General features: G+C 43.1%; 1 protein-coding gene across 1 annotated transcript in view; it reads left to right on the top strand.

Annotated features, from left to right (window-relative positions):
* Positions 1-24,327, top strand: part of LOC115155525 (contactin-associated protein-like 5) — a 122,272-nt gene that overhangs the window by 63,714 nt on the left and 34,231 nt on the right. The window contains exon 3 of the mRNA XM_029702208.1: positions 428-621. Within this exon, the coding sequence (XP_029558068.1) occupies positions 428-621 (194 nt within the window). The remainder of the gene's footprint in view (positions 1-427; positions 622-24,327) is intronic.

A 24,327-nucleotide genomic window follows, 5' to 3' on the forward strand; every position in this document is an offset into this window, starting at 1 on the left:
TAGAGGGGGTTAGTTCGTACAGCATGATAGAGGGAGTTAGTTCATACATCATGATAGGGGGTTAGTTCATGCCGCATGATAGAGGATGTTAGTTCATGCAGCATGATAGAGGGGGTTAGTTTGTGCTGCATGAAAGAGGGGGTTAGTTCATGTGGCATGATAGAGGGGGTTAGTTCGTACAGCATGATAGAGGGAGTTAGTTCATACATCATGATAGGGGGTTAGTTCGTGCAGCATGATAGAGGGGGTTAGTTCATACAGCGTGATGGGGGTTAGTACAATCCCTTCACATGCTATACAGAGGATCCTAGCATACACAAGATACTCACAGGGGTAAAGGTTATCTTGACTCAAGACAGAACAATTCGATCCAAACTGTGCATTCACTGAATTCTAAAAGGAATGTTTCTCTCTCTGGTCTCCTGAGGAGCGGGAGGCTGGTCTCCCCAGGTGACAGACAGACAGCCGTGGCTGCAGCTGGACCTCAGGGACAGGATAGAGGTGACGGCCATCTCCACACAGGGGCGCTACGGAGGCTCAGACTGGGTCAGCGGCTACCTGCTGCTGTTCAGTGACACAGGCCGAGCCTGGAAGCAGTACCGACAGGAAGACGGGGTGGGGGTGAGTTGCATCATACTGTGTGAGAGAGAGAGAGAGAGAGAGAGAGAGAGAGAGAGAGAGAGAGAGAGAATGACCCCAAGCATACTTCCAAAGTTGTTGCAAAATGGCTTAAGGACAACAAAGTCAAGGTATTGGAGTGGCCATCACAAAGCCCTGACCTCAATCCTATAGAAAAATGTGTGTGAGCAAGGAGGCCTATAAAGGCTACCTGAGACATTTGACCCAAGTTAAACAATTTAAAGGCAATGCTACCAAATAATAATTGAGTATATGTAAACTTCTGACCCACTGGGAATGTGATGAAAGAAATAAAAGCTCAAATCAATAATTTTCTCTACAATTAGGTGCATATTCATTAATTGTTTATGATTCATTGAACAAGTGGGAAACAGTGTTTAAACCCTTTACAATGAAGATCTGTGAAGTTATTTGGATTTTTACTAATTATCTTTGAAAGACAGGGTCCTGAAAAAGGGATGTTTCTTTTTTTGGTGAGTTTATATATTTTTATTTTTAAAATATATTTTCCTTTATTATTTTTCCCTAACCCTACCATCCCTAATTGGAGTAAACTAATGGACAACAACTCTTAGGTTTCTACTTCCAGCTTATACATACTATATGCATTTTACAAAGACAGTATATTTTACAATAGTTATCTTTTCTTTGTTTTTAGTCCCATCTTTCAGCTCCACTCAACCCCTCCCATCTATCACTGAACACCGTCCACTGTAGACTTGTTTTCACTGCTGTGCTATTCCCTGAGGTAATGCCTTGGCTATAGCTCAATGGGCTAATACAGGCGCGCAGCATAGCCGGGTTTCAACCCAGTCGGCAGAATTAACTTTTAACTTAATCAGTGGCGCAGCGGTCTAAGGCACTGCATCTCAGAGGTGTCACTACAGACCCTGGTTCGATTTCAGGCTGTATCACAACCGGCCGTGATTGGGAGTCCCATAGGGCGGCGCACAATTGGCCCAGCGTCGCCCCAGTAGGGTTTGGCCGGGTTAGGCCGTCATTGTAACTAATATTTTTTTTCTTAACTGAATTGCCTAGTTAAATAAATAAAACATTTAAACATTTAAAAATAGTCTAAGTTCTGACTTTTCTTTTCACTCGGCACACTGGGATGAGAGAGTAGCTGAGTATTGAGCTGTAACTCAATACATGAATTAGGAGGCTTTGTTTTGTAGTGTTTTTTCTTAATTCTGGTGTGTTTTCCCCATTGGTTGGATGGGTTTTGAGAAGGAGATGAGGATGTGAGGAGTCTGCAATTGAGGTTCTCCCATAGGCTACTGAATATAGGCTATTCACATGGCAGTTAGAGGGGCTATTGGCCTTTTTTCTTCCCGCATGTTGTTGGAAGGACGTCTCTAGATTTTGCTCGCCTGAAGTAGAGTATATTGTGATAAATTGCAGGCCACACTACTTGCCTAGAGAGTTTTCAGCTATACATTTCGTGGCTGTTTATTTACCACCACAGACAGATGCTGGCGCAAGACCCCACTCAGTCAGCTGTATAAGGAAATAAGCAAACGGGAAACCACTCACCCAGAGGCGGCGCTCCTAGTGGCCGGAGAATTTAATGCAGGGAAACTTAAATCAGTTCTACCAAATTTCTATCAACATGTCTCCGTAGCTGACGTGAGAAAGACCTTTAAACAGGTCAACATACACAAGACTGCAGGGCCAGACGGATTACCAGGACGTGTGCTCCGGGCATGTGCTGACCAACTGGCAGGTGTCTTCACTGACATTTTCAACATGTCCCTGATTGAGTCTGTAATACCAACATGTTTCAAGCAGACCACCATAGTCCCTGTGCCCAAGAACACAAAGGCAACCTGCCTAAATGACTACAGACCTGTAGCACTCACGTCCATAGCCATGAAGTGCCTTGAAAGGTTGGTAATGGCTCACATCAACAACATTATCCCAGAAACCCTAGACCCACTCCAATTTGCATACCGCCCAAACAGATCCACAGATGATGCAATCTCTATTGCACTCCACACTGCCCTTTCCCACATGGACAAAATAAACACTTATGTGAGAATGCTATTCATTGACTACAGCTCAGTGTTCAACACCATAGTACCCTCAAAGCTCATCACTAAGCTAAGGAACCTGGGACTAAACACCTCCCTCTGCAACTGGATCCTGGACTTCATGACGGGCCGCCCCAGGTGGTGAGAGTAGGTAGCAACACATCTGCCATGCTGATCCTCAACACTGGAGCTCCACAGGGGTGTGTGCTCAGTCCCCTCCTGTACTTCCTGTTCACCCACGACTGCAAGGCCAGGCACGACTCCAACGCCATCATTAAGTTTGCAGACAACACAACAGTGGTAGGCCTGATCACAGACAACGACGAGACCGCCTATGGGGAGGAGGTCAGAGACCTGGCCGTGTGGTGCCAGAATAACAACATATCCCTCATTGTGACCAAGACTAAGGAGATGATTGTGGACTACAGGGAAAGGAGGACTGAGCACGTCCCCATTCTCATTGATGGGGCTGTAGTGGAGCAGGTTGAGCGCTTCAAGTTCCTCAGTGTCCACATCAACAGCAAACTAGAATGGTCCAAACACACCAAGACAGACGTGAAGAGGGCACGACTAAGCCTATTCCCCCTCAGGAAACTAAAAAGATTTGGCATGGGTCCTGAGATCCTCAAAGGGTTCTACAGCTGCAACATCGAGAGCATCCTGACTGGTTGCATCACTGCCTGGTACGGCAATTGCTCGGCCTGAGAGTAGTGCGTATGGCCCAGTACATCACTGGGTTTAAGCTGCCTGCCATCCAGGACCTCTACACTATGCGGTCTCAGAGGAAGGCCCTAAAAATTGTCAAAGACCCCATCCACCCCAGTCATAGACTGTTCTCTCTACTACCGCATGGCAAGCGGTACCGGAGTGCCAAGTCTAGGACAAAAAAGGCTTCTCAACAGTTTTTACCCCCAAGCCTTAAGACTCCTGAACAGGTAATCAAATGGTTACCTGGACTATTTGCATTGTGTGCCCCCCCCAACCCCCCCAAACCCTCTTTTTACGCTGCTGCTACTCTCTGTTTATCATATATGCATAGTCACTTTAACTATACATTAATGTACGTACTACCTCAAATGGGCCGACCAACCAGTGCTCCCGCACATTGGCTAACCAGGCTATCTGCATTGTGTCCCGCCACCCACCACCCGCCAACCCCTCTTTTACGCTACTTCTACTCTCTGTTCATCATATATGCATAGTCACTTTAACCATATCTACATGTACATACTACCTCAATCAGCCTGACTAACCGGTGTCTGTATGTAGCCTCGCTACTTTTATAGCCTCGCTACTGTATATAGCCTGTCTTTTTACTGTTGTTTTATTTCTTTACTTACCTATTGTTCACCTAACACCTTTTTTGCACCATTGGTTAGAGCCTGTAAGTAAGCATTTCACTGTAAGGTGAAACCTGTTATATTCGGCGCACGTGACAAATAAACTTTTATTTGATTTGAAGACCAAAGCAAAAGTAATATGATGTTTGGGACAAGTCATGCTTTTTGATAATCATAGATGGATTCATGTTTCTCCAATAAATAAATTAGTCACATGACCACATGGTTTTGTTCAGGCATTTTAGTTCGTTTGACATTTGGCAATGTGAAACCAACAGGATAAAATGAAAAAAATACAGTGTAACAGATAATCAAGTCCCGATTTGAACTATAGCTCAGAAAGAGGTGTGAAAACGTCCTTAGCCTCTGGGGTGGGTGAGAGCGAGCAGAAGGTTAAACCTCTCTGTCTTTGTTCTGCTCTCCCCAGAGATGCCACGCTTTATGGGGAAAACCATTAGGAGAATTCAGACTGTAACTTGCTTTTTATCTCATTGTTTAAAATCCTCGTGAAGGAGACATTTTGTTTGACGGTAGTGTGTGATGAAGTGTGGCTGTACTCTACTCACTGACTCACTCCTCATTCATCCTGTTCGCCCTTTAATATGATGGTATCGCTAGTGCTTGGTTAGCACATGCACATAATTGAGTTAACATCAACAACAAAAATATATTGTTCATGATGTTTTAGTGGACATACATTATTTAAAACCTGTTGTGTTCACTCCATTTATGTGAAGTAAAACTCAACATTCTTGCATTTTCTGCCACTCAGAATTTTTCTTAAGATGTCTCAGGGAAAAATGTTTTTGCACATTAGCTATACTCAAGAGTTTCTATCACGTGGTGTATAATTTACAGTAGTTGAAGTTACAAGTGCAGACAGCATGTCCAGTCCACCATGGCAATATGTATTGAATTATTCATTCTCTTCTATGTCTTTAAAAATACATTATTTACACTCAAATGTGGGATAATGTAGAAATAATGGTATAGTGTATGAACCCTACTTGACATGCTTTGAAATTGTTCTCAATGATTGATTGTGACTGAATTGGGATATAGGAGTGAAGTGCATAGTATTTTTTTTTCATCTGTCTTTTGTGTTAAGTAATGATATTTCAATGTTGTACTCTAACATACTGTTGGGTGACTGTTAGGTTGGTCCTTGGAATAGTCCCATAGCTTTTCTGTATTCAGACAGAGTGAATTTGAAGAGTTTATATGCTATACAGTATACAGTGCATTCTGAAAGTATTCACACCTCTTGACTTTTTCTACATTTTATATGAGATTGTGTGTCACTGGACTACACACAATACCCCATAATGTCAAAGTGGAATTATGTTTTTCAAAATGTTTACTAATTAATAAAAAATGGAAAGCTGAAATGTGTTCAGTCAATAAGTATTCAACCCCTTTGTTATGACAAGCCTAAATAAATTCAGGAATACAAATTTGCTTAAATCACATAATAAGTTGCATGGACTCTGTGTGCAATAATAGTGTTTAACATGGTTTTTGAATGACTACCTCATCTCTGTACCCCACACATATAATGAATTGTATGTAAGGTCCCTCAGACAAGCAGTGAACTTCAACCACAAAGATGAGGGAGGTTTTCTAATGCCTCACAAAAAAGGGCACCTATTGCTAGATGGGTCAAAATAAAAATTAAAAGCAGACATTGAAAATGCCTTTTAGTCACCATTACACTTTGGATGGTGTATCAATACATTCAGTCACCACAAATATACAGGTGTTCTTCCTAACTCAATTGCCGGAGAGGAAGAAACTGTTCAGGGATTTCACCATGAGGTCAATGGGGACTTTAAAATAGCTACAGCATTTAATGGCTGTGATAGGAGAAAACTGAGGATGAATCAACAACATTGTAGTTACTCCACAATACTAACCTAAATGACAGAGTGAAAAGAAGGAAGCCTTTACGGAACAAAAATATTCCAAAACAAGCATCCTGTTTGTAACAAGACACTGATGAAAACTGCAAAAACTGTGGCAAAGAAATTACATTTTGTCGTGAAAACAAAGCGTTATATCTGGGGCAAATCCAACAAAACACACATCACTGACAACCACACTTCATATTTTCAAGCATGGTGGTAGCTGCACCTCACCTGGGACTCCGGTTCATCCTCTCTGGGACTCCGGTTCATCCTCTCTGGGACTCCGGTTCATCCTCTCTGGGACTCCGGTTCATCCTCTCTGGGACTCCGGTTCATCCTCTCTGGGACTCCGGTTCATCCTCTCTGGGACTCCGGTTCATCCTCTCTGGGACACCGGTTCATCCTCTCTGGGACACCGGTTCATCCTCTCTGGGACTCTGGTTCATCCTCTCTGGGACACCGGTTCATCCTCTCTGGGACTCCGGTTCATCCTCTCTGGGACTCCGGTTCATCCTCTCTGGGACTCCGGTTCATCCTCTCTGGGACACCGGTTCATCCTGTCTGGGACTCCGGTTCATCCTCGCTGGGACACCGGTTCATCCTGTCTGGGACACCGGTTCATCCTGTCTGGGACACCGGTTCATCCTGTCTGGGACACCGGTTCATCCTGTCTGGGACACCGGCTCATCCTGTCTGAGACACCGGCTCATCCTGTCTGAGACACCGGCTCATCCTGTCTGGGACACCGGCTCATCCTGTCTGGGACACCGGCTCATCCTGTCTGGGACTCCGGCTCATCCTGTCTGGGACTCCGGTTCATCCTCGCTGGGACTCCGGTTCATCCTCGCTGGGACTCCGGTTCATCCTCGCTGGGACTCCGGTTCATCCTCGCTGGGACTCCGGTTCATCCTCGCTGGGACTCCGGTTCATCCTCGCTGGGACACTGGTTCATCCTGTCTGGGACACCGGTTCATCCTGTCTGGGACACCGGTTCATCCTGTCTGGGACACCGGTTCATCCTGTCTGGGACACCGGCTCATCCTGTCTGAGACACCGGCTCATCCTGTCTGAGACACCGGCTCATCCTGTCTGGGACACCGGCTCATCCTGTCTGGGACACCGGCTCATCCTGTCTGGGACTCCGGCTCATCCTGTCTGGGGACTACGGTTCATCCTCGCTGGGACTCCGGTTCATCCTCGCTGGGACTCCGGTTCATCCTCGCTGGGACTCCGGTTCATCCTCGCTGGGACTCCGGTTCATCCTCGCTGGGACTCCGGTTCATCCTCGCTGGGACTCCGGTTCATCCTCGCTGGGACTCCGGTTCATCCTCTCTGGGACTCCGGTTCATCCTCTCTGGGACTCCGGTTCATCCTCTCTGGGACTCCGGTTCATCCTCTCTGGGACTCCGGTTCATCCTCTCTGGGACACCGGTTCATCCTCGCTGGGACACCGGTTCATCCTCGCTGGACTCCGGTTCATCCTCTCGGGACTTCCGGTTCATCCTCTCGGGACACCGGTTCATCCTCTCTGGGACACCGGTTCATCTTCTCTGGGACACCGGTTCATCTCTCGGGACACCGGTTCTCCTCTCTGGGACACCGGTTCATCCTCTCTGGGACACCGGTTCATCCTCTCTGGGACACCGGTTCATCCTCTCTGGGACACCGGTTCATCCTCTCTGGGACACCGGTTCATCCTCTCTGGGACACCGGTTCATCCTCTCTGGGACACCGGTTCATCCTCTCTGGGACACTAGTTCAGCCTCTGGTCTGTGTCCTATTACTACAGCACTATGTCAGCCCATAGTGTGGCTGGCTAATCCCTAGCCTGTGTAATATGGGTGCTATTAAGTATTAATATAATATTATAATACAGTGCATTCAGAAAGTATTCAGACCCCTTGACTTTTTCCACATTTTGTTATTCTAAAATTGATTTAAAAAAATATCAGCAATATACACACACTACACCATAATGACAAAGCGAAAACAGGTTTTTATAATTTATGCACATTTATTAAAAATAAAAAACAGACACCTTATTTACGTACTGTAACTATTCAGACCCTTTGCTATGAGACTAGAAATTGAGCTCAGGTGCATCCTGTTAACATTGATCATCCTTGAAATGTTTCTACAACTTTATTGGAGTCCACCTGTGGTAAATCCAATTGATTGGAGATGATTAGGAAAGGCACACACCTGTCTATATAAGGTCCCACAGTTGAAAGTGCATGTCAGCGCAAAAGCCAAGTCATGAGGTCAAAGGAATTGTTTGTAGAGCTCCGAGACAGGATTATGTCAAGGCCCAGATCTGGGGAAGGGTACCAAAACATTTGTGTAGCATTGAAGGTCCCCAAGAACATAGTCGCCTCCATCATTCTTAAATGGAAGAAGTTTGTAACCACCAAGACTCTTCCTAGAGCTGGCCGCCCGGCCAAACTGAGCAATTGGGGGAGAAGGGCCTTGGTCAGGGAGGTGAGCAAGAACCCAATGGTCACACTGACAGAGCTCCAGAGTTCCTCTGTGGATATGGGAGAACCTTCCAGAAGGACAACCATCTCTGCAGTACTCAGGTCTTTATGGTAGAGTGGCCAGACTGAAGCCACTCCTCAGTAAAAGGCACATAACAGCCCGCTTGGAGTTTGCCAAAAGGCACTTAAGGGACTCAGACCATGAGAAACAAGATTCTCTGGTCTGATGAAACCAAGATTGAACTCTTTGGCCTGAATGCCAAGCGTCACATCTAGAGGAAACCTGGCATCATCCCTACAGTGAAGCATGGTGGTGGTAGCATTGTGCTGTGGGGATGTTTTTCAGCGTCAGGGGCTGGGAGATTAGTCAGGATCGAGGGAAAGATGAACGGAGCAAAGTAAAGTATAGAGAGATCCTTGATGAAATCCTGCTCCAGAGCTCTCAGGACCTCAGACTGGGGTGAAGGTTTACCTTCCATCAGGACAATGACCCTAAGCACCCAGCCAAGCCAATGCAGGAGTGGCTTCGGGACAAGTCTCTGAATGTCCTTGAGTGGCCCAGCCAGAACCCAGACTCGAACCCGATCGAACATCTCTGGAGAGACCTGAAAATAGCTGTGCAGCGACGCTCCCCATCCAACCAGACAGAGCTTGAAAGGATCTGCAGAGAAGAATGGAAGAAACTTCCCAAATACAGATGTGCCATGCTTGTAGCGCAATACCCAAGAAGACTCAAGGCTGTAATCTCTGCCAAAGGTGCTTCAACAAAGTACTGAGTAAAGGGTCAGAATACTTATGTAATAGTGATATATCCGTTCATGCTTTGTCATTATGGCGTATTGTGTGTAGAATGATGAGGGGGGAAAAAAAACAATTTTATGAATTTTAGAATAAGGTTGTAACGTATCAAAATTTGGAAAAAGTCAAGGGGTCCTGGCGTTACAAGCACCATGCTCCCACTACCCTGGCGTTACCAGCACCATGCTCCCACTACCCTGGCGTTACCAGCACCATGCTCCCACTACCCTGGCGTTACCAGCACCATGCTCCCACTACCCTGGCGTTACCAGCAAAGTGCTATCAAACTGAGCTACAAAGTGTATGTGGTATTAATTGGAATGTTTCTTCAGTACGTTACAGTAAGTGGATGTAGAGTGAGTTACAGTAAGTGGATGTAGAGTGAGTTACAGTAAGTGGATGTAGAGTGAGTTACAGTAAGTGGATGTAGAGTGAGTTACAGTAAGTGGATGTAGAGTGAGTTACAGTAAGTGGATGTAGAGTGAGTTACAGTAAGTGGATGTAGAGTGAGTTACATGAAGTGGATGTAGAGTGCATTTACAGTAAGTGGATGTAGAGTGCGTTTACAGTAAGTGGATGTAGAGTGAGTTACATGAAGTGGATGTAGAGTGAGTTACATGAAGTGGATGTGGAGCCAATAGAATTAGAATGAGAGATCATGCTGGGGCTCCTGAGTGGTGCAGCAGTCTAAGGCATTCCATCTCAGTGCTAGAGGCGTTACTACAGACAGGTCTGATTCCAGGCTATATCACAACCGGCTGTGATTGGGAGTGCCAAAGGGCGGTGCACAATTGGCCCAGCGTTGTCCGGGTTTGGCTGGTGTAGGCCGTCATTGTAAATAAGAATTTGTTCTTAACTGACTTGCCTAGTTAAATAAAAGTTTAAATAAATAAAAAATGATGATTAATGTGCCGAATACCGTGAAATGCTTACTTACAAGCCCTTAACCAACAATGCAGGTCAAGAAATAGAGTTAAGAAAATATTTACAAAATTTACTAAAGTAAAAAATGTAATAAAAAGTAACACAATAAAATAACAATAACGAGGCTATATACAGGGTTTACCGGTACCTAGTCAATGTGCGGGAGTACAGGTTAGTCGAGGTAATTTGTGCATGTAGGTAGCGGTAAAGTGACTATGCACAGATAATAAACAGTCGGTAGCAGCAGTGTAAAAACAAAGGGGGGGTGTGAATGTAAATTGTCCGGGTAGCCATTTGATTAATTGTTCAGCAGTCTGATGGCTTGGGGATAGAAGCTGTTAAGGAGCCTTTTGGATCTGACTTCGCACTGCGGTACCGCTTGCCGTGTGGTAGCAGAGAGAACAGTCTATGACTTGGGTGACTGGAGTCTTTGACAATTTTTTGGGCCTTCCTCTGACACACCTAGTATATAGGTTTTGGATGGCAGGAAGCTTTGCCCCAGAGATGTACTGGACCGTACGCACCACCCGCTGTAGCACCTTACGGTCGGATGCTGAGCAGTTACCATACCAGGCGGTGATGCAACCAATCCGGATGCTCTCGATGGTGCAGCTGTAGAACTTTTTGAGGATCTGCAGACCCATGCCAAATCTTTTCAGTCTCCTGAGGGGGAAACGTTGTTGTCATGCCCTCTTCACGACTGTCTTGGTGTGTTTGGACCATGATAGTTTGTTGGTGATGTGGACACCAAGGAACTTGAAACTCTCAACCAGCTCCACTGCAGTCCCATCGATGTTAATGGGGGCCTGTTTGGCCCTCCTTTTCCTGTAGTCCACGATAAGCTCATTTTGTCTTGCTCACATTGAGGGATAGGTTGTTGTCCTGGAACCACACTGCCAGGTCTCTGACCTCCGTCCTATAGGCTGTCTCATAGTTGTCGAGTGTCAGAGCCGGTGTAGTAGGATTCAATCTTAGTCCTGTATTGACGCTTTGCCTGTTTGATAGTTCGTCTGAGGGCATAGCGGGATTTCTTATAAGCGTCCGGTGCGGATGTTGCCTGTAATCCATGGCTTCTGGTTGGGATATGTACGTACGGTCACTGTGGGGGGGACGTCGTAGATGCACTTATTGATGAAGCCTGAGGCTGAGGTGGTGTACTCCTCAATACCATTGGATGAATCAAGGAACATATTCCAGTCTGTGCTAGCAAAATAGATGTTCCATTTATTTTATGCAGCCTTTAGCTTTTTAGCCAACAAACCTACCCCTACCTCTCTACTCTTGTTGTAAATGCAATGCAGTGCTGCTTTGAAATCAGTCAAGTAGTTAATTATTTTTCAGTTAGTTCATTGAAAACAAAGAACATGCCAGTTGCCTGGCGTCAATCAACAAGACACAGAGGAGACAACATCTGTTGAATAGTCATGCCATTCACTTCTTTGTTAATGTAAGAAGACAACAGGTGTCATTTGGTTTTGAAACCTGTCTACAGAAACAGAAGTGGCAGCTAATTAGTGAGACGTCCCTAATGAAGGCGGACGAAAGGTGGGCTACCACAGTTTGACACTGTATGCCACACAGAGAATTGACATCCGTCTGGGAAGAGAAGTTGAAAGGTAATGGCCTGCTGATGGCGGTGCCGGCTCAGAGAGCTAATGAGATAACACCAGCTGCCAGCTTGCAGCAACTCTGCACCTGTAAGGTTAGATGGTATTATGTGCTGCGTATGAAAATAGCAGTTTTGTTGCACTAAAGATATACACACAATGACATAGGCACTTTCTCAACACTCTCAATCTCTCCTTTCTCTCACTCTGTGACACACACATAATAACGTGCATGCACTGCATATACGCACGCACACAACCACACCAACACCCGCAGGCACAAGACAGAGACAGAGGTTCAGTCCTTTTATCTCCGCCCTGTGCCAGACCAGGTCACAAGGGCAGCATGATGATCTATTCTTGCAACTCTCAGCTGTCGTTGTCTTTTGGAGTCACACAGCCAGGCCAGCACTGAAATGGCACAACACGGAGTATAGTTCTTAAAGTTAGGAACAACAGGATGGCACTCATGAACCAGCTGCTATTGATCCAATTAGGAAAAGTCAGGGAGAAAAGAAAATGAGTGACTGACTGAGCGACCAGCTAGCTAATAGGTGATGAGATCTTGTATTATTTTGTGCTATAAAGTCTAATGCTATTATTTGTACCTGTGCTGTGTTGGAAATTAGTTCACTTTTGGTTTTTGTGTTTCCAATCAGTTCATTTGAGGATGTAAGCTCATTACAGTCTTTGGTTTTCAGAGAAAATGTATGCTATCTGCTCCAAATGTGCATAACATCATAAAGCTACGTGTGCAGTTCCAATGTTAATGTATGTTCACGTAAACCCCTCTGAGCTTGTTAAGAAAGTAGAATTGTTCCATCAATTTGCCAATTGTTCTACCCCTGGAGTGAAACAACGTGTAGAACACAATCTAATGAGCTTGGTGTGTTGTGCTGTTGAAAACACACTGTTACAGCTGCTCAACAGTAATGAGAGGATATAAACATTATTCAGATATCATCTCTACGATCCTTCAGGAAGAGGCTGTTCAGGTGCTGTTGTTTTTATATCCTTCTTTACTTCCTGCCGTATATACATTCAGTGTACAAAACATTAACAACACCTTCCTAATATTGAGTTGCACCCCTTCCTTTTGCCCTCAGAACAGCCTCAATTCGTTGGGGCATGGACTCTACAAGATGTTCGAAAGTGTTCCACAGGGATGCTGGCCAATGTTGACTCCAATGCTTCCCACGGTTGTGTCAAGTTGGTTGGATGTCCTTTAGGTAGTGGACCATTTTTGATACACACAGGAAACTGTTGCGTGTGAAAAACCCAGCAGCATTGCCATTCTTGACACAAACCGGCACACCTGTCACCTACTACCATATCTCGTTCAAAGGAACTTAAATAATTTTTTTGGCCCATTCACCCTCTGAATGGCACACATACACAATCCATGTCTCAATTGTCTCACGGCTTAAAAATCCTTCTTAATCTACACTGATTGAAGTGGATTTAACAAGTGACATCAATAAGAGATCATAGCTTTCACCTGGTCAGCGTACAGTATGTCATAGAAAGAGCAGGTGTTCTTAATGTTTTGTGTTCTCAGTGTATTTTTAATCATTGCTTGACATGCCTGTTAGCTATGAATATGAAGTCAAAATTTGGTGAAAAAGAGCCATCACACACTGGAAATGAATCGAACAGCGCCCTCGGCAGAGGGATTCTGTAACATTTGGGTAATTATATGAAATTGCCCTTGTGCCATGTTTTCTCTATACTCTAAATACTTTGGTAAACAGAATGTGATAAGTCTTCTGTGTACCCTACAAAATGTAATTGAATGTTGAGTAAATTACAAGATGCTTGATTAGCTACTGTGTAGATAGTTGATCAGTGTAACTCTGTGCAATGTGTGATTTTAAAATGTAGGCTGATTCGCTAATACAAGAACCCATTGCAATAGGATTATCAGGGAGATATATACAGTACCAATCAAAAGTTTGGACAACTACTCATTCAAGGGTTTTTCTTTATTTTTACTATTTTCTACATTGTAGAATAATAGTGAAGACATCAAAACCATGAAATAACACACATGGTATCATGTAGTAACCGAAAAGGTTTTAAGCAAATCAAAATATATTTCAAATTCTTTAAAGTAGCCATCCTTTTCCTTGATGACAGCTTTGCACAGTCTTGGCATTCTCTCAACCAGCTTCATGAGGTAGTCACCTGGAATGCATTTAAATTAACAGGTGTGCCTTGATGAAAGTTAATTTATGCATTTTTTTTCCTCAATGTGTTTGAGCCAATCAGTTGTGTTGTGACAAGGTAGGGGTGGTATACAGAAGATAGCCCTATTTGGTAAAAGACCAAGTCCATATTATGGCAAGAACAGGTCAAATAACCAAAGAGAAACAACAGTCCGTCATTACTTTAAGACATGAAGGTCAGTCAATTCGGAAAATGTCAAGAACGTTGAAAGTTTCTTCAAGAGCAGTCGCAAAAACCATAAAGCGCTATGATGAAACTGGCTCTCATGAGGACCACCACAGGAAAGAAAGACCCAGACATACCTCTGCTACAGAGGATACACTTATTAGAGTTAACTGAACCTCAGATTGGAGCCCAAACAAATGCTTCTCAGAGCAAGTAACAGACACATCTGAACATCAACTATTCAGAGGAGACTACGTCAATCAGGCCTTCATGGTTGAATTGCTGCAAAGAAACCACTATTAAAGGACACCAATAAGAAGAAGATACTTGCTTGGGACAAGAAACATGAGCAATGGACATTAGACCGGTGGAAATCTGTCCTTTGGTCTGATGAGTGCAAATGTTATATTTTTGGTTCCAACCGCCGTGTCTTTGTGAGACGTGTAGTAGGTGAACGGATGATGTCCGTATGTGTGGTTCTTACCGTGAAGCATGGAGGCGGTGTGATGGTGTTGGGGTGCTTTGCTGGTGATGTTGTGGCTACCACAGTATTCTGCAGCAATACGCCATCCCATTTGGTTTGCGCTTAGTGCGACTATCATTTGTTTTTCAACAGGACAATGACCCAACACACCTCCTGTTTGTGTAAGTGTTATTTGACCAAGAAGGAGAGTGATGGAGTGCTGCAGCAGATGACCTGGCCTCCACAATCACCCAACTCAACCCAATTGAGATGGGTGGGATGAGTTGGACCACAGGATCAAGGAAAAGCATCCAACAAGTTCTCAGCATATGTGGTAACTCCTTCAATACTGTTGGAAAAGCATTCCAGGTGAAGCTGGTTGAGAGAATGCCAAGAGTGTGCAAAGCTGTCATCAAGGCAAAGGATGGCTATTTTGAAGAATATGAAATATATTTTGATTTAACACCTTTTTGATTACTACATGATTCCATATGTGTTATTTCATAGTCTTCACTATTATTCTACAATGTAGAAAAGAGTACAAATAAAGAAAATCCTTTGAATGAGTAGGTGTGTACAAACTTTTGACTGGTACTGTACATGTACTTGATCACCAATTAATGTTGATTTCCTGGCATTCAAGCCTTCAATAGGGATGTTTCACGTTGGAGTGTATGTACTCTTAGCTGACGTACGTGACGCTAGGGACCTCGTCATGAGAGAGGAAGAGTAAAGAGTCGTAATGAACAGGGAGGGAGGCTGTCGGTTCAGGATGGATACAGGATATAAATAATGAAGTCACTGTGGGGTTAGGAGCCGTTTATGTGGACAGTGACTAACATGAAGCTCTGTGGTCCAATGGGAGGTCTTTTGTCCTCTAAAGAGTTCCAGATATTTTGGTTTACATCCGCACAGTAATTGGATGGAACCTCTAACCTGGAAAAGAACATGTCATCTTTGGAGTGCTGTGTCCATCTACATAGGAAATGGATATATTGACACCTTATGAAGTACAACTCAACTACTGGTTGCAATAAAGGGAACTATTTAATGTTTAATGTACAGTCAAAATGTATTTCCCAAACTACCTTTGGGAAATAAGAGATTGAATTGTTTTGACTGGATGAGCTCAGTTTCAGCTGTTTTCCCTTGAAAAAATAGGAATTGTTTCAGGGTCCATCCGTTTGTTGCTTCCTCACAGGTATTATATAAATACCGAAGAACAAAAGGTCTACACACTTTTCAAACAACCTCCCTGGAAAGCAATTATCTGGAATTGCAATAAAGAGGAGATATTTATTTGTCATCAAATACCATTTCACTATTTCTTCTAAAGTCTGGATTTATCCTGGTCGATATTCTGTGCAGAAAACTTCAACTATTATAGTTTGAGCTACTGTATACTGCCAACCTGCAGGATATAAGGGTTTGTTTAGCCGATTTTTCTCTCTAGTAATAGTAGGCCTGTGTTTGGGGGGTATTGTGGTAAATTGCTGTAATCATCTCATGGATATTGAGAAATATATTTTTCTCAGTAATGAATATATATACCATATTTTGGTGAAGCAAACAGTTTTCTAATTTCATTTGCTAAAAGAGTTACTTTAAATTGTGGAGGATATGCATTGCAGTAGCCTGCATGGTCTGAATGGATGAGTAAACCCTAGCGAGTTTCCAAATGCTTATCTTGCATAGACATGAGTTACAATGCATTTGTAAGTGCTTAGCTTGCACCTCTTCTAAAATACTGTCACCAGGCACCACTTAAATGGACTCAGAAAAGTATGTGCATAAATCACAAAAACAGCCTAAATAGTTAGCTTGCAGGACTGTCTCTTTGTCTACCAAGAGACCAGTCTTTATGCACTCTCCTTCAGAGAGGTAACACCCCACCTCCATTCTACTGCATGCATTCCATGTGTGTGTAATTTGTGCCTCTTATACTACCTCCCCATGTGCTTTTCTGTTTTCAACTGCAGGGAGAAGTGAATTAATGACCCTGTTGGACTATTCACAGAGTCTGGAGCCCCGGTGTCAACAATCCATCTTTCCTTTACTCTGTGATACACATCATTATCCATTTAGTTCGTCACCTGCCTTGAATCCGTTATGACAGTCGCTGTGATCTGTCATCCCAGTTTCTTTTCCTTTTTTTCCTCTACTCTCTCTTTCTCTTTCACTCCGTTCATCACCCTCAGCCTCCCAATACAGATTGTTGATGCAGTGGAGGTTACAGGGATAGGGGGATGGAAATGAAGAAGAATAATGACTTCTCACATTCTCAGAGAAAGTCATTTTTATCTCCCTGGGAGCAGACGATATGTGGTACCGTTTTTTTTTCTTCTTCACAGTCACTACTTGCCACAGTACTGCTTTTCTTTCTCTCCCTCTGAGTAGTGTGGTAGTGCACTGGTGGAAATTCTCACCATTCCAACCCACGCAACATGACCCATGCAACGGGACTCACGCAACACATTTGATCTTTTTCATCTTAAAGCAGAGTCATTTGGAGAGAGGAGTTTTGCTTTGTCGCAACATAGTAATGTTTCATACCTTTCACATTTCGTGGGAACTACATCCATTTTTATTTATGATCCAAAACATTTGTCCTAGAAGACACAAAATCCTTTTCAATTCTTTGCTGAAAGGCATTTTCCTAGACAAGATACAAGGTCAGTTCAGACATACGTGGTTAACATTGACTCCCTTGATAACAGAGCTCTAATTGCGCTCCGGTTTTGTTTAATGAACACAGTTCCCTCAAGATTTTCGTTTTTCCTGTATAGTATACACTACCGTTCAAAAGTTTGGAGTCACTTAGAAATGTCTTTGTTTTTGAAAGAAAAGCAAAAAAAATGTGTCCATTAAAATAACATCAAATTGATCAGAAATACAGTGTAGACATTGTTCATGTTGTAAATAACTATTGTAGCTGGAAACGGCAGATTTTTTTTATGGAAAATCTACATCGGCGTACAGAGGCCCATTATCAGCAACCATCACTCCTGTGTTCCAATGGCACGTTGTGTTAGCTAATCCAAGTTTATCATTTTAAAAGGCTGATTGATCATGAGAAAACCCTTTTGCAATTATGTTAGCACAGCTGAAAACTGTTGTTCTGATTAAAGAAGCAATACAACTGGCCTTCTTTAGACTAGTTGAGTATCTGGAGCATCAGCATTTCTGGGTTCGATTACAGGCTCAAAATGGTAAGAAACAAAGACCGTTATTCTGAAACTAGTTAGACTATTCTTGTTCTGAGAAATGAAGGCTATTCCATGCGAGAAATTGCCAAGAAACTGAAGATCTGGTACAACACTGTGTACTACTCCCTTCACAGAACAGCGCAAACTGTCTCTAACCAGAATAGAAAGAGGAGTGGGAGGCCTCGGTGCACAACTGAGAAAGAGGACAAGTACATTAGAGTGTCTAGTTTGAGAAACAGACACTTCACAAGGCCTTAACTGTCAGCTTCATTAAATAGTACGCGCAAAACACCAGTCTCAACGTCAACAGTGAAGAGGCGACTCTGGGATGCAGGCCAGTTGAGGACTTGTGCGGCGTCTGTTTCCACATTTGTTATGTTACAGCCTCATTCTAAAATGGATTAAACAGTTTTGTTCCTTCATCAATTTAAACATAATACCCCATAATAACAAAGCAAAAATAGTTTTTAGAAATCTTTGAAAATGTATCTAATAAAAAATGGAAATATCACATTTACATTAGTATTCAGACCCTTTACTCAGTACTTTGTCGAAGCACCTTTCAAATCAAATTTTGGCAGCGATTACAGCCTTGAGTCTTCTTGAGTATGATGCTACAAACATAGCACACCTGTATTTGGGGAGTTTCTCCTATTATTCTCTTCAGATCCATTCAAGCTCTGTCAGGTTGGATGGGGAGTGTTGCTGCACTGCTATTTTCAGGTTTTTTCCAGGGATGTTCGATCGGGTTCAAGTCCGGGCTCTGGCTGGGCCACTCAAGGACATTCAGAGACATGTCCTGAAGCAACTCCTGCATTGTCTTGGCTGTGTGCATAGGGTTATTGTCCTGTTGTAAGGTAAACCTTCACCCCAGTCTGAGATCCTGAGCAGTCTGGAGCAGGATTTCATCAAGGATCTCTCTGTAATTTGCTTCCTTCCTCTTTCCCTGGATTCTGACTATCCTCCCAGTTGGTGCCGCTGAAAAACATCCCCACAGCATGATGCTGCCACCATGCTTCACCGTAGGGTTGGTGTCAGGTTTCCTCCAGATGGATTGATTGGCATTCAGGCCAAAGAGTTCAATGTTGGTTTCATCAGACCAGAGAATCTTGTTTCTCATGGTCTGAGTCCTTTAGGTGCCTTTTGGCAAACTCCAAGCAGGCTGTCATGTGCCTTTAAGTGAGGAGTGGCTTCCATCTGGCCACTCTACCATAAAGGCCTGATTGGTGGAGTGCTGCAAAGATGGTTGTCCTTCTGGAAGTTTCTCCCATATCCACAGAGGAACTCTATCAGAGTGACCATTGGGTTCTTGGTCACCTCCCTGACCAAGGCCCTTCTCCCCCGATTGCACATTTTTGCCGGGCGGCCAGCTCTAGGAAGAGACTTGGTGGTGACAAACTTCTTCCATTTACAGTACCTTGCAAAAGTATTCATGTCCCTTGGCGTTTTTCCTATTTTGTTGCATTACAACCTGTCATTTAAAAATATTTTTATTTGTATGTCATGTAATGGACATACACAAAATAGTTCAAATTGGTGAAGTGAAATGTAAAAAATGACTTGTTTAAAAAAAAAAAATTTAATGGGAAAGTGGTGCGTGCATATGTATTCATCCCCTTTACTATGAAGCCCCTACATACGATCTGGTGCAACCAATTACCTTCAGAAGTCACATAATTAGTTAAATAAAGTCCAGCTGTGTGCAATCTAAGTCTCACATGATCTGTCACATGATCTCAGTGTATATATACACCTGTTCTGAAAGGCCCCAGAGTCTGCAACACCACCAAGCAAAAGGCACCACCAAGCAAGCGGCACCATGAAGACCAAGGAGCTCTCCAAAATGGTCAGGGACAAAGTTGTGGAAAGTACAGATCAGGGTTGGGTTATAAAAAAACATCATAAACTCTGAACATCCCACGGAGAATCTTTAAATCCATTCTTTAAAAATGGAAAGAATATTGCTCCACAACAAACCTCCCAAGAGAGGGCCGCACACCAAAACTCACGGACCAGGCAAGGAGGGCATTAATCTGAGAGGCAACGAAGAGACCAAAGGTAACCCTGAAGGAGCTGCAAAGCTCCACAGCAGAGATTGGAGTACCTGTCCATAGGACCACTTTAAGCCGTACACTCCACAGAGCTGGGCTTTACGGAAGAGTGGCCAGAAAGAAAACATTGCTTAAAGAATTAAATAAGCAAATAATTTTGGTGTTTGCCAAAAGGCATGTGGGAGACTCCCCAAACATATGGAAGAAGGTCCTCTGGTCAGAGGAGACAAAAATGTAGCTTTTTGGCCATCAAGGAAAATGCTATGTCTGGCGCAAACCCAACACCTCTCATCACCCCGAGAACATCATCCCCACAGTGAAGCATGCTGGTGGCAGCATCATGCTGTGGTGATGTTTTTCATCGGCAGGGACTGTGAAACTGGTCAGAATTGAAGGAATGATGGATGACACTAAATGCAGGGAAATTCTTGAGGGATACCAGTTTCAGTCTTCCAGAGATTTGAGACTGTAATGGATCTTCACCTTCCAGCAGGAAAATGAGCATACTACTGAAGCAACACTTGCGTGGTTTAAGGGGACACATTTAAATGTCTTGGAATGGCCTAGTCAAAGCCCAGACCTCAATCCAATTGAGAATCTGTGGTATGACTTAAAGATTGCTGTACACCAGTGGAACCCATCTAACTTGAAGGAGCTGGAGCAGTTTTGCCTTGAAGAATGGGCAAAAATCCCAGTGGCTAGATGTGCCAAGCTTATAGAGACATACCCCAAGAGACTTGCAGCTGTAATTGCTGCAAAAGGTGGCTCTACAAAGTATTGACTTTGGGGGGTGAATAGTTATGCACGCTGAAGTTTCTTTTTTGTTGTCTTTTTTCTTGTTTGTTTCACACACCCAAAAATATTTTGCATCTTCAAGGTGGTAGGCATGTTGTGTAAATCGAATGATACAAACCCACAAAAAATCTATTTTAATTCCAGGTTGTAAGGCAACAAAATAGGAAAAATGCCAAGGGGGTGAATACTTTTGCAAGCCACTGTAAGAATGATGGCGGCCACTGTGTTCTTGGGGACCTTTTAATGCTGCAGAATTTTTTGGTACCCTTCCCCAAATCTGTGCCTCGATGCAATCCTGTCTCAGAGCTCTACTGGCAATTCTCAACCAATCAAAATCGTAAATTATCTGGCATAATTTGTACGGATATATACAAAGAAATGTAATTTGAAAAAAGTGAAACGAAACGAAGTGCAGCTAGTTTGCAATCTTTACAGCTTCAGTTTGAAGTCATTGTGTTTGCTGTGTTGCTGGCTAGCTCCTATGAACAACAGTGTCCTTATGATTGAGCACATTTTCTATGCCAGGCGAAATCGCGCCTCATTAGATCATTGTTATGGATATATCCAAATAAATGTTACTAGAAAACAGCTTAAACAAATGCAAGTGCAGCTACTTTCTCTTATTCTGGCTATTGACATGACTGTAAGTTAGCTGTAGTCGGCAAGCTAGCATGCAAGGGATAAGAACGTTGCCAGCCAGTATGGTAATGAAAAATTTAGAACGAATAAATGGGTTGTGTCCATAGATACAGAACAAAAAGACTGAATAACTGGGTCGCGTCTCTGGCAACCAAACCAATAGAACGAATGACCATCCGGCTTGGGTAGCAACCGTAGATTTGTGTCGGGACTATATCTTGTAGAATGATGAAATAGTATGAATAAATTCATCAAAATAACATTCTTCATGAAAATATGTCATCATTATTTGAATATGTTGGGATCAAAGTGATAATGCAACACTTGTGTCAATGTATCCTCCAAACACCGGCTTCTCGGGCATTATCACTTAAATATATTTCCTGTGTATTATATATTAGCTTTTTCCTGTATAGTATATATTTATATTATACATTTCCTGAATATCATATATTTCCTGTATATTATATATGTACACTACCGGTCAAAAGTTTTAACACCTACTCATTCAAGGGTTTTTCTTTATTTTTACTATTTTCTACTTTGTTGAATAATAGTGAAGACATCACAACTATGAAATAACACAAATGGAATAATTTAGTAACCAAACAAGTGTTAAACAAATCAAAATATATTTTATATTTGTGATAATTCATATAGCCACTCTTTGCCTTGATGACAGTTTTTCACACTCTTGGCATTCTCTCAACCGGCTTCACCTGGAATGCTTTTCCAACAGTCTTGAAGGAGTTCCCACTGCTTTTCCTTCACTCTGGGGTCTGACTCATCCCAAACCATCTCAATTTGGTTGAGATTGGGGGATTATGGAGGCCAGGTCATCTGATGCACCATTCCATCACTCTCCTTCTTGGTAAAATGCCCTTACACACCCTGGAGGTGTGTTGGGTCATTGTCCTGTTGAAAAACAAATGATAGTCTGGCTAAGCCGAAGCCAGATGGGATAGCGTTTCGCTACAGAATGCTGTGGTAGCTGCACTGGTTAAGTGTGTCTTGAATTCTAAAGAAATCACAGACAGTGTCACCAGCAAAACACCCCCACACCATAACACCTCCTCCTCCATGCTTTATGGTGGGAAATACACATGCGGAGATCATCCATTCACCCACACTGCGTCTCACAAAGACATGGCGGTTGGAACCAAAAATCATCAATTTGGACTCCAGACCAAAGGACGAATTTCCACTGGTTTAATGTCCATTGCTCGTGTTTCTTGGCCCAAGCAAATATCTTCTTCTTATTGGTGTCCTATAGCAGTGGTTTCTTTGCAGCAATTTGACCATGAAGGCCTGATTCACACAGTCTCCTCTGAACAGTTGATGTTGAGATGTGTCTATTACTTGAACTCTGTGAAGCATTTATTTGGGCTGCAATTGCTGAGGCTGGTAATTCTAATGAACATATCCTCTGCAGCAGAGGTAATTCTGGGTCTTCCATTCCTGTGGCGGTCCTCATGAGAGCCAGTTTGATCATAGTGCTTGATGGTTTTTGCGACTGCACTTGAACAAACTTTCAAAGTTATTGAAAGTTTCCATATTGACTGACCTTCATGTCTTAAAGTAATGATGGACTGTCATTTCTCTTTACTTATTTGAGCTGTTCTTGCCATAATATGGACTTGGTCTTTTACCAAATAGGGCATACCCCCTACCTTGTCACAACATAACTGATTGGCTCAAACGCATTAACCCTTGTGTTGTCTTAGGGGTGAAAAATGACCCGCCACTATGTTTAACAGCAGAGAAAACTCCTAAATGATATTTTTTCAACTTGAAGTTTGATGACTTCCTAGGGTTACCCACAACATTAGAAAAAGTGAAACATTGCCTTTGTTCATATTTCCATGAAAGCTGTACACCACCAGGGTACAAAGATTGTCTTAGGGTCATTTTTGACCCGGCAGTTATAAAATCATTTACACACCACAAAAACCACACACACACACAAATAGAAATTGAGATTATGTGTGCTACTGATTGAACTCAGCCAGCAGCTCCTGAAGAGGAAGATCACCATGGTTGGCACAGTTAGAAAGAACAAGGCTAAGCTCCCCCCTGCGCTCCTCGCAACAAGGGGGAGACAGGCCTTCTCATCAAAGTTTGCCTTCACCACCACTCTAGTTTCTTACCTCCCAAAGAGGAACAAGAATGTGGTCCTCCTGAGCACACTGCACAAAACGGCTGAGATCAGTGATCGTGAGGACAGGAAGCCAGCCATCATCCTGGACTACAACCACAACAAAGGAGGCGTGAACAACCTGGACAAGGTGATTGGAACTGCAGGAGGATGACTGGCCCCTGGTCATCTTCCATAACATCATTGATGTGTCCTCATACAATACCTTCGTGATATGGAACAAGATCAACCCTACCTGTATGCCTGATAAGCGGAACAAGAGGAGGGTGTTCCTGGAGCAGCTGGGAAAGGCATTTGTAACCCCACACATTCAAAGAAGGGAGCGCCTCCCCCGCACAGCAGCCTCTGCAGGGCTTGTGAAAGCTGTTCAGGGGGCTGAATCTTGTCCTGATCCACCTGAGGCTGCAGCTGTGGCAGACAAGAGGATTAGATGCCAATTTTGCACCCCAAAGAAGGACTTTAAAACAAATATTATGTGCTGCACATGTGAGAAATACATCTGCAAAGTCCATGCACACACACTTGCATACTGTTCTACATGTGCTAGAGTTGATTGATTTATGTTCTTCACGTTTTTGTTTTGTATCTATATAATTTTGTTCTTATTTATTGTTGTTGTTTTTACACCTTGTGGGTGTGAGCAATGGCTCAAAAAATGGGAGAAGACAAGTATTTTGTAGTTGAATTCCTCATTGTACAGTATATAAGAATATATCACTATGTTGCCAAAAAAAGTTTGACTGTTATTGTTTCTCTTCAATACAATGCATTCGAAACTACTTTCTGCACATTTCTGCTACTTTCTTAGGCTATACAAGTGCTATCTCTTGCTAAAAAAAATGTATGTTTACACCTATGTAGTACCTTTAGCAGTAATAATAATTCACCTGTACTTTAGTAAAGAAAACAAT

Source organism: Salmo trutta, chromosome 20 (genome assembly GCF_901001165.1).
Source record: "Salmo trutta chromosome 20, fSalTru1.1, whole genome shotgun sequence".
Taxonomy (NCBI): domain Eukaryota; kingdom Metazoa; phylum Chordata; class Actinopteri; order Salmoniformes; family Salmonidae; genus Salmo; species Salmo trutta.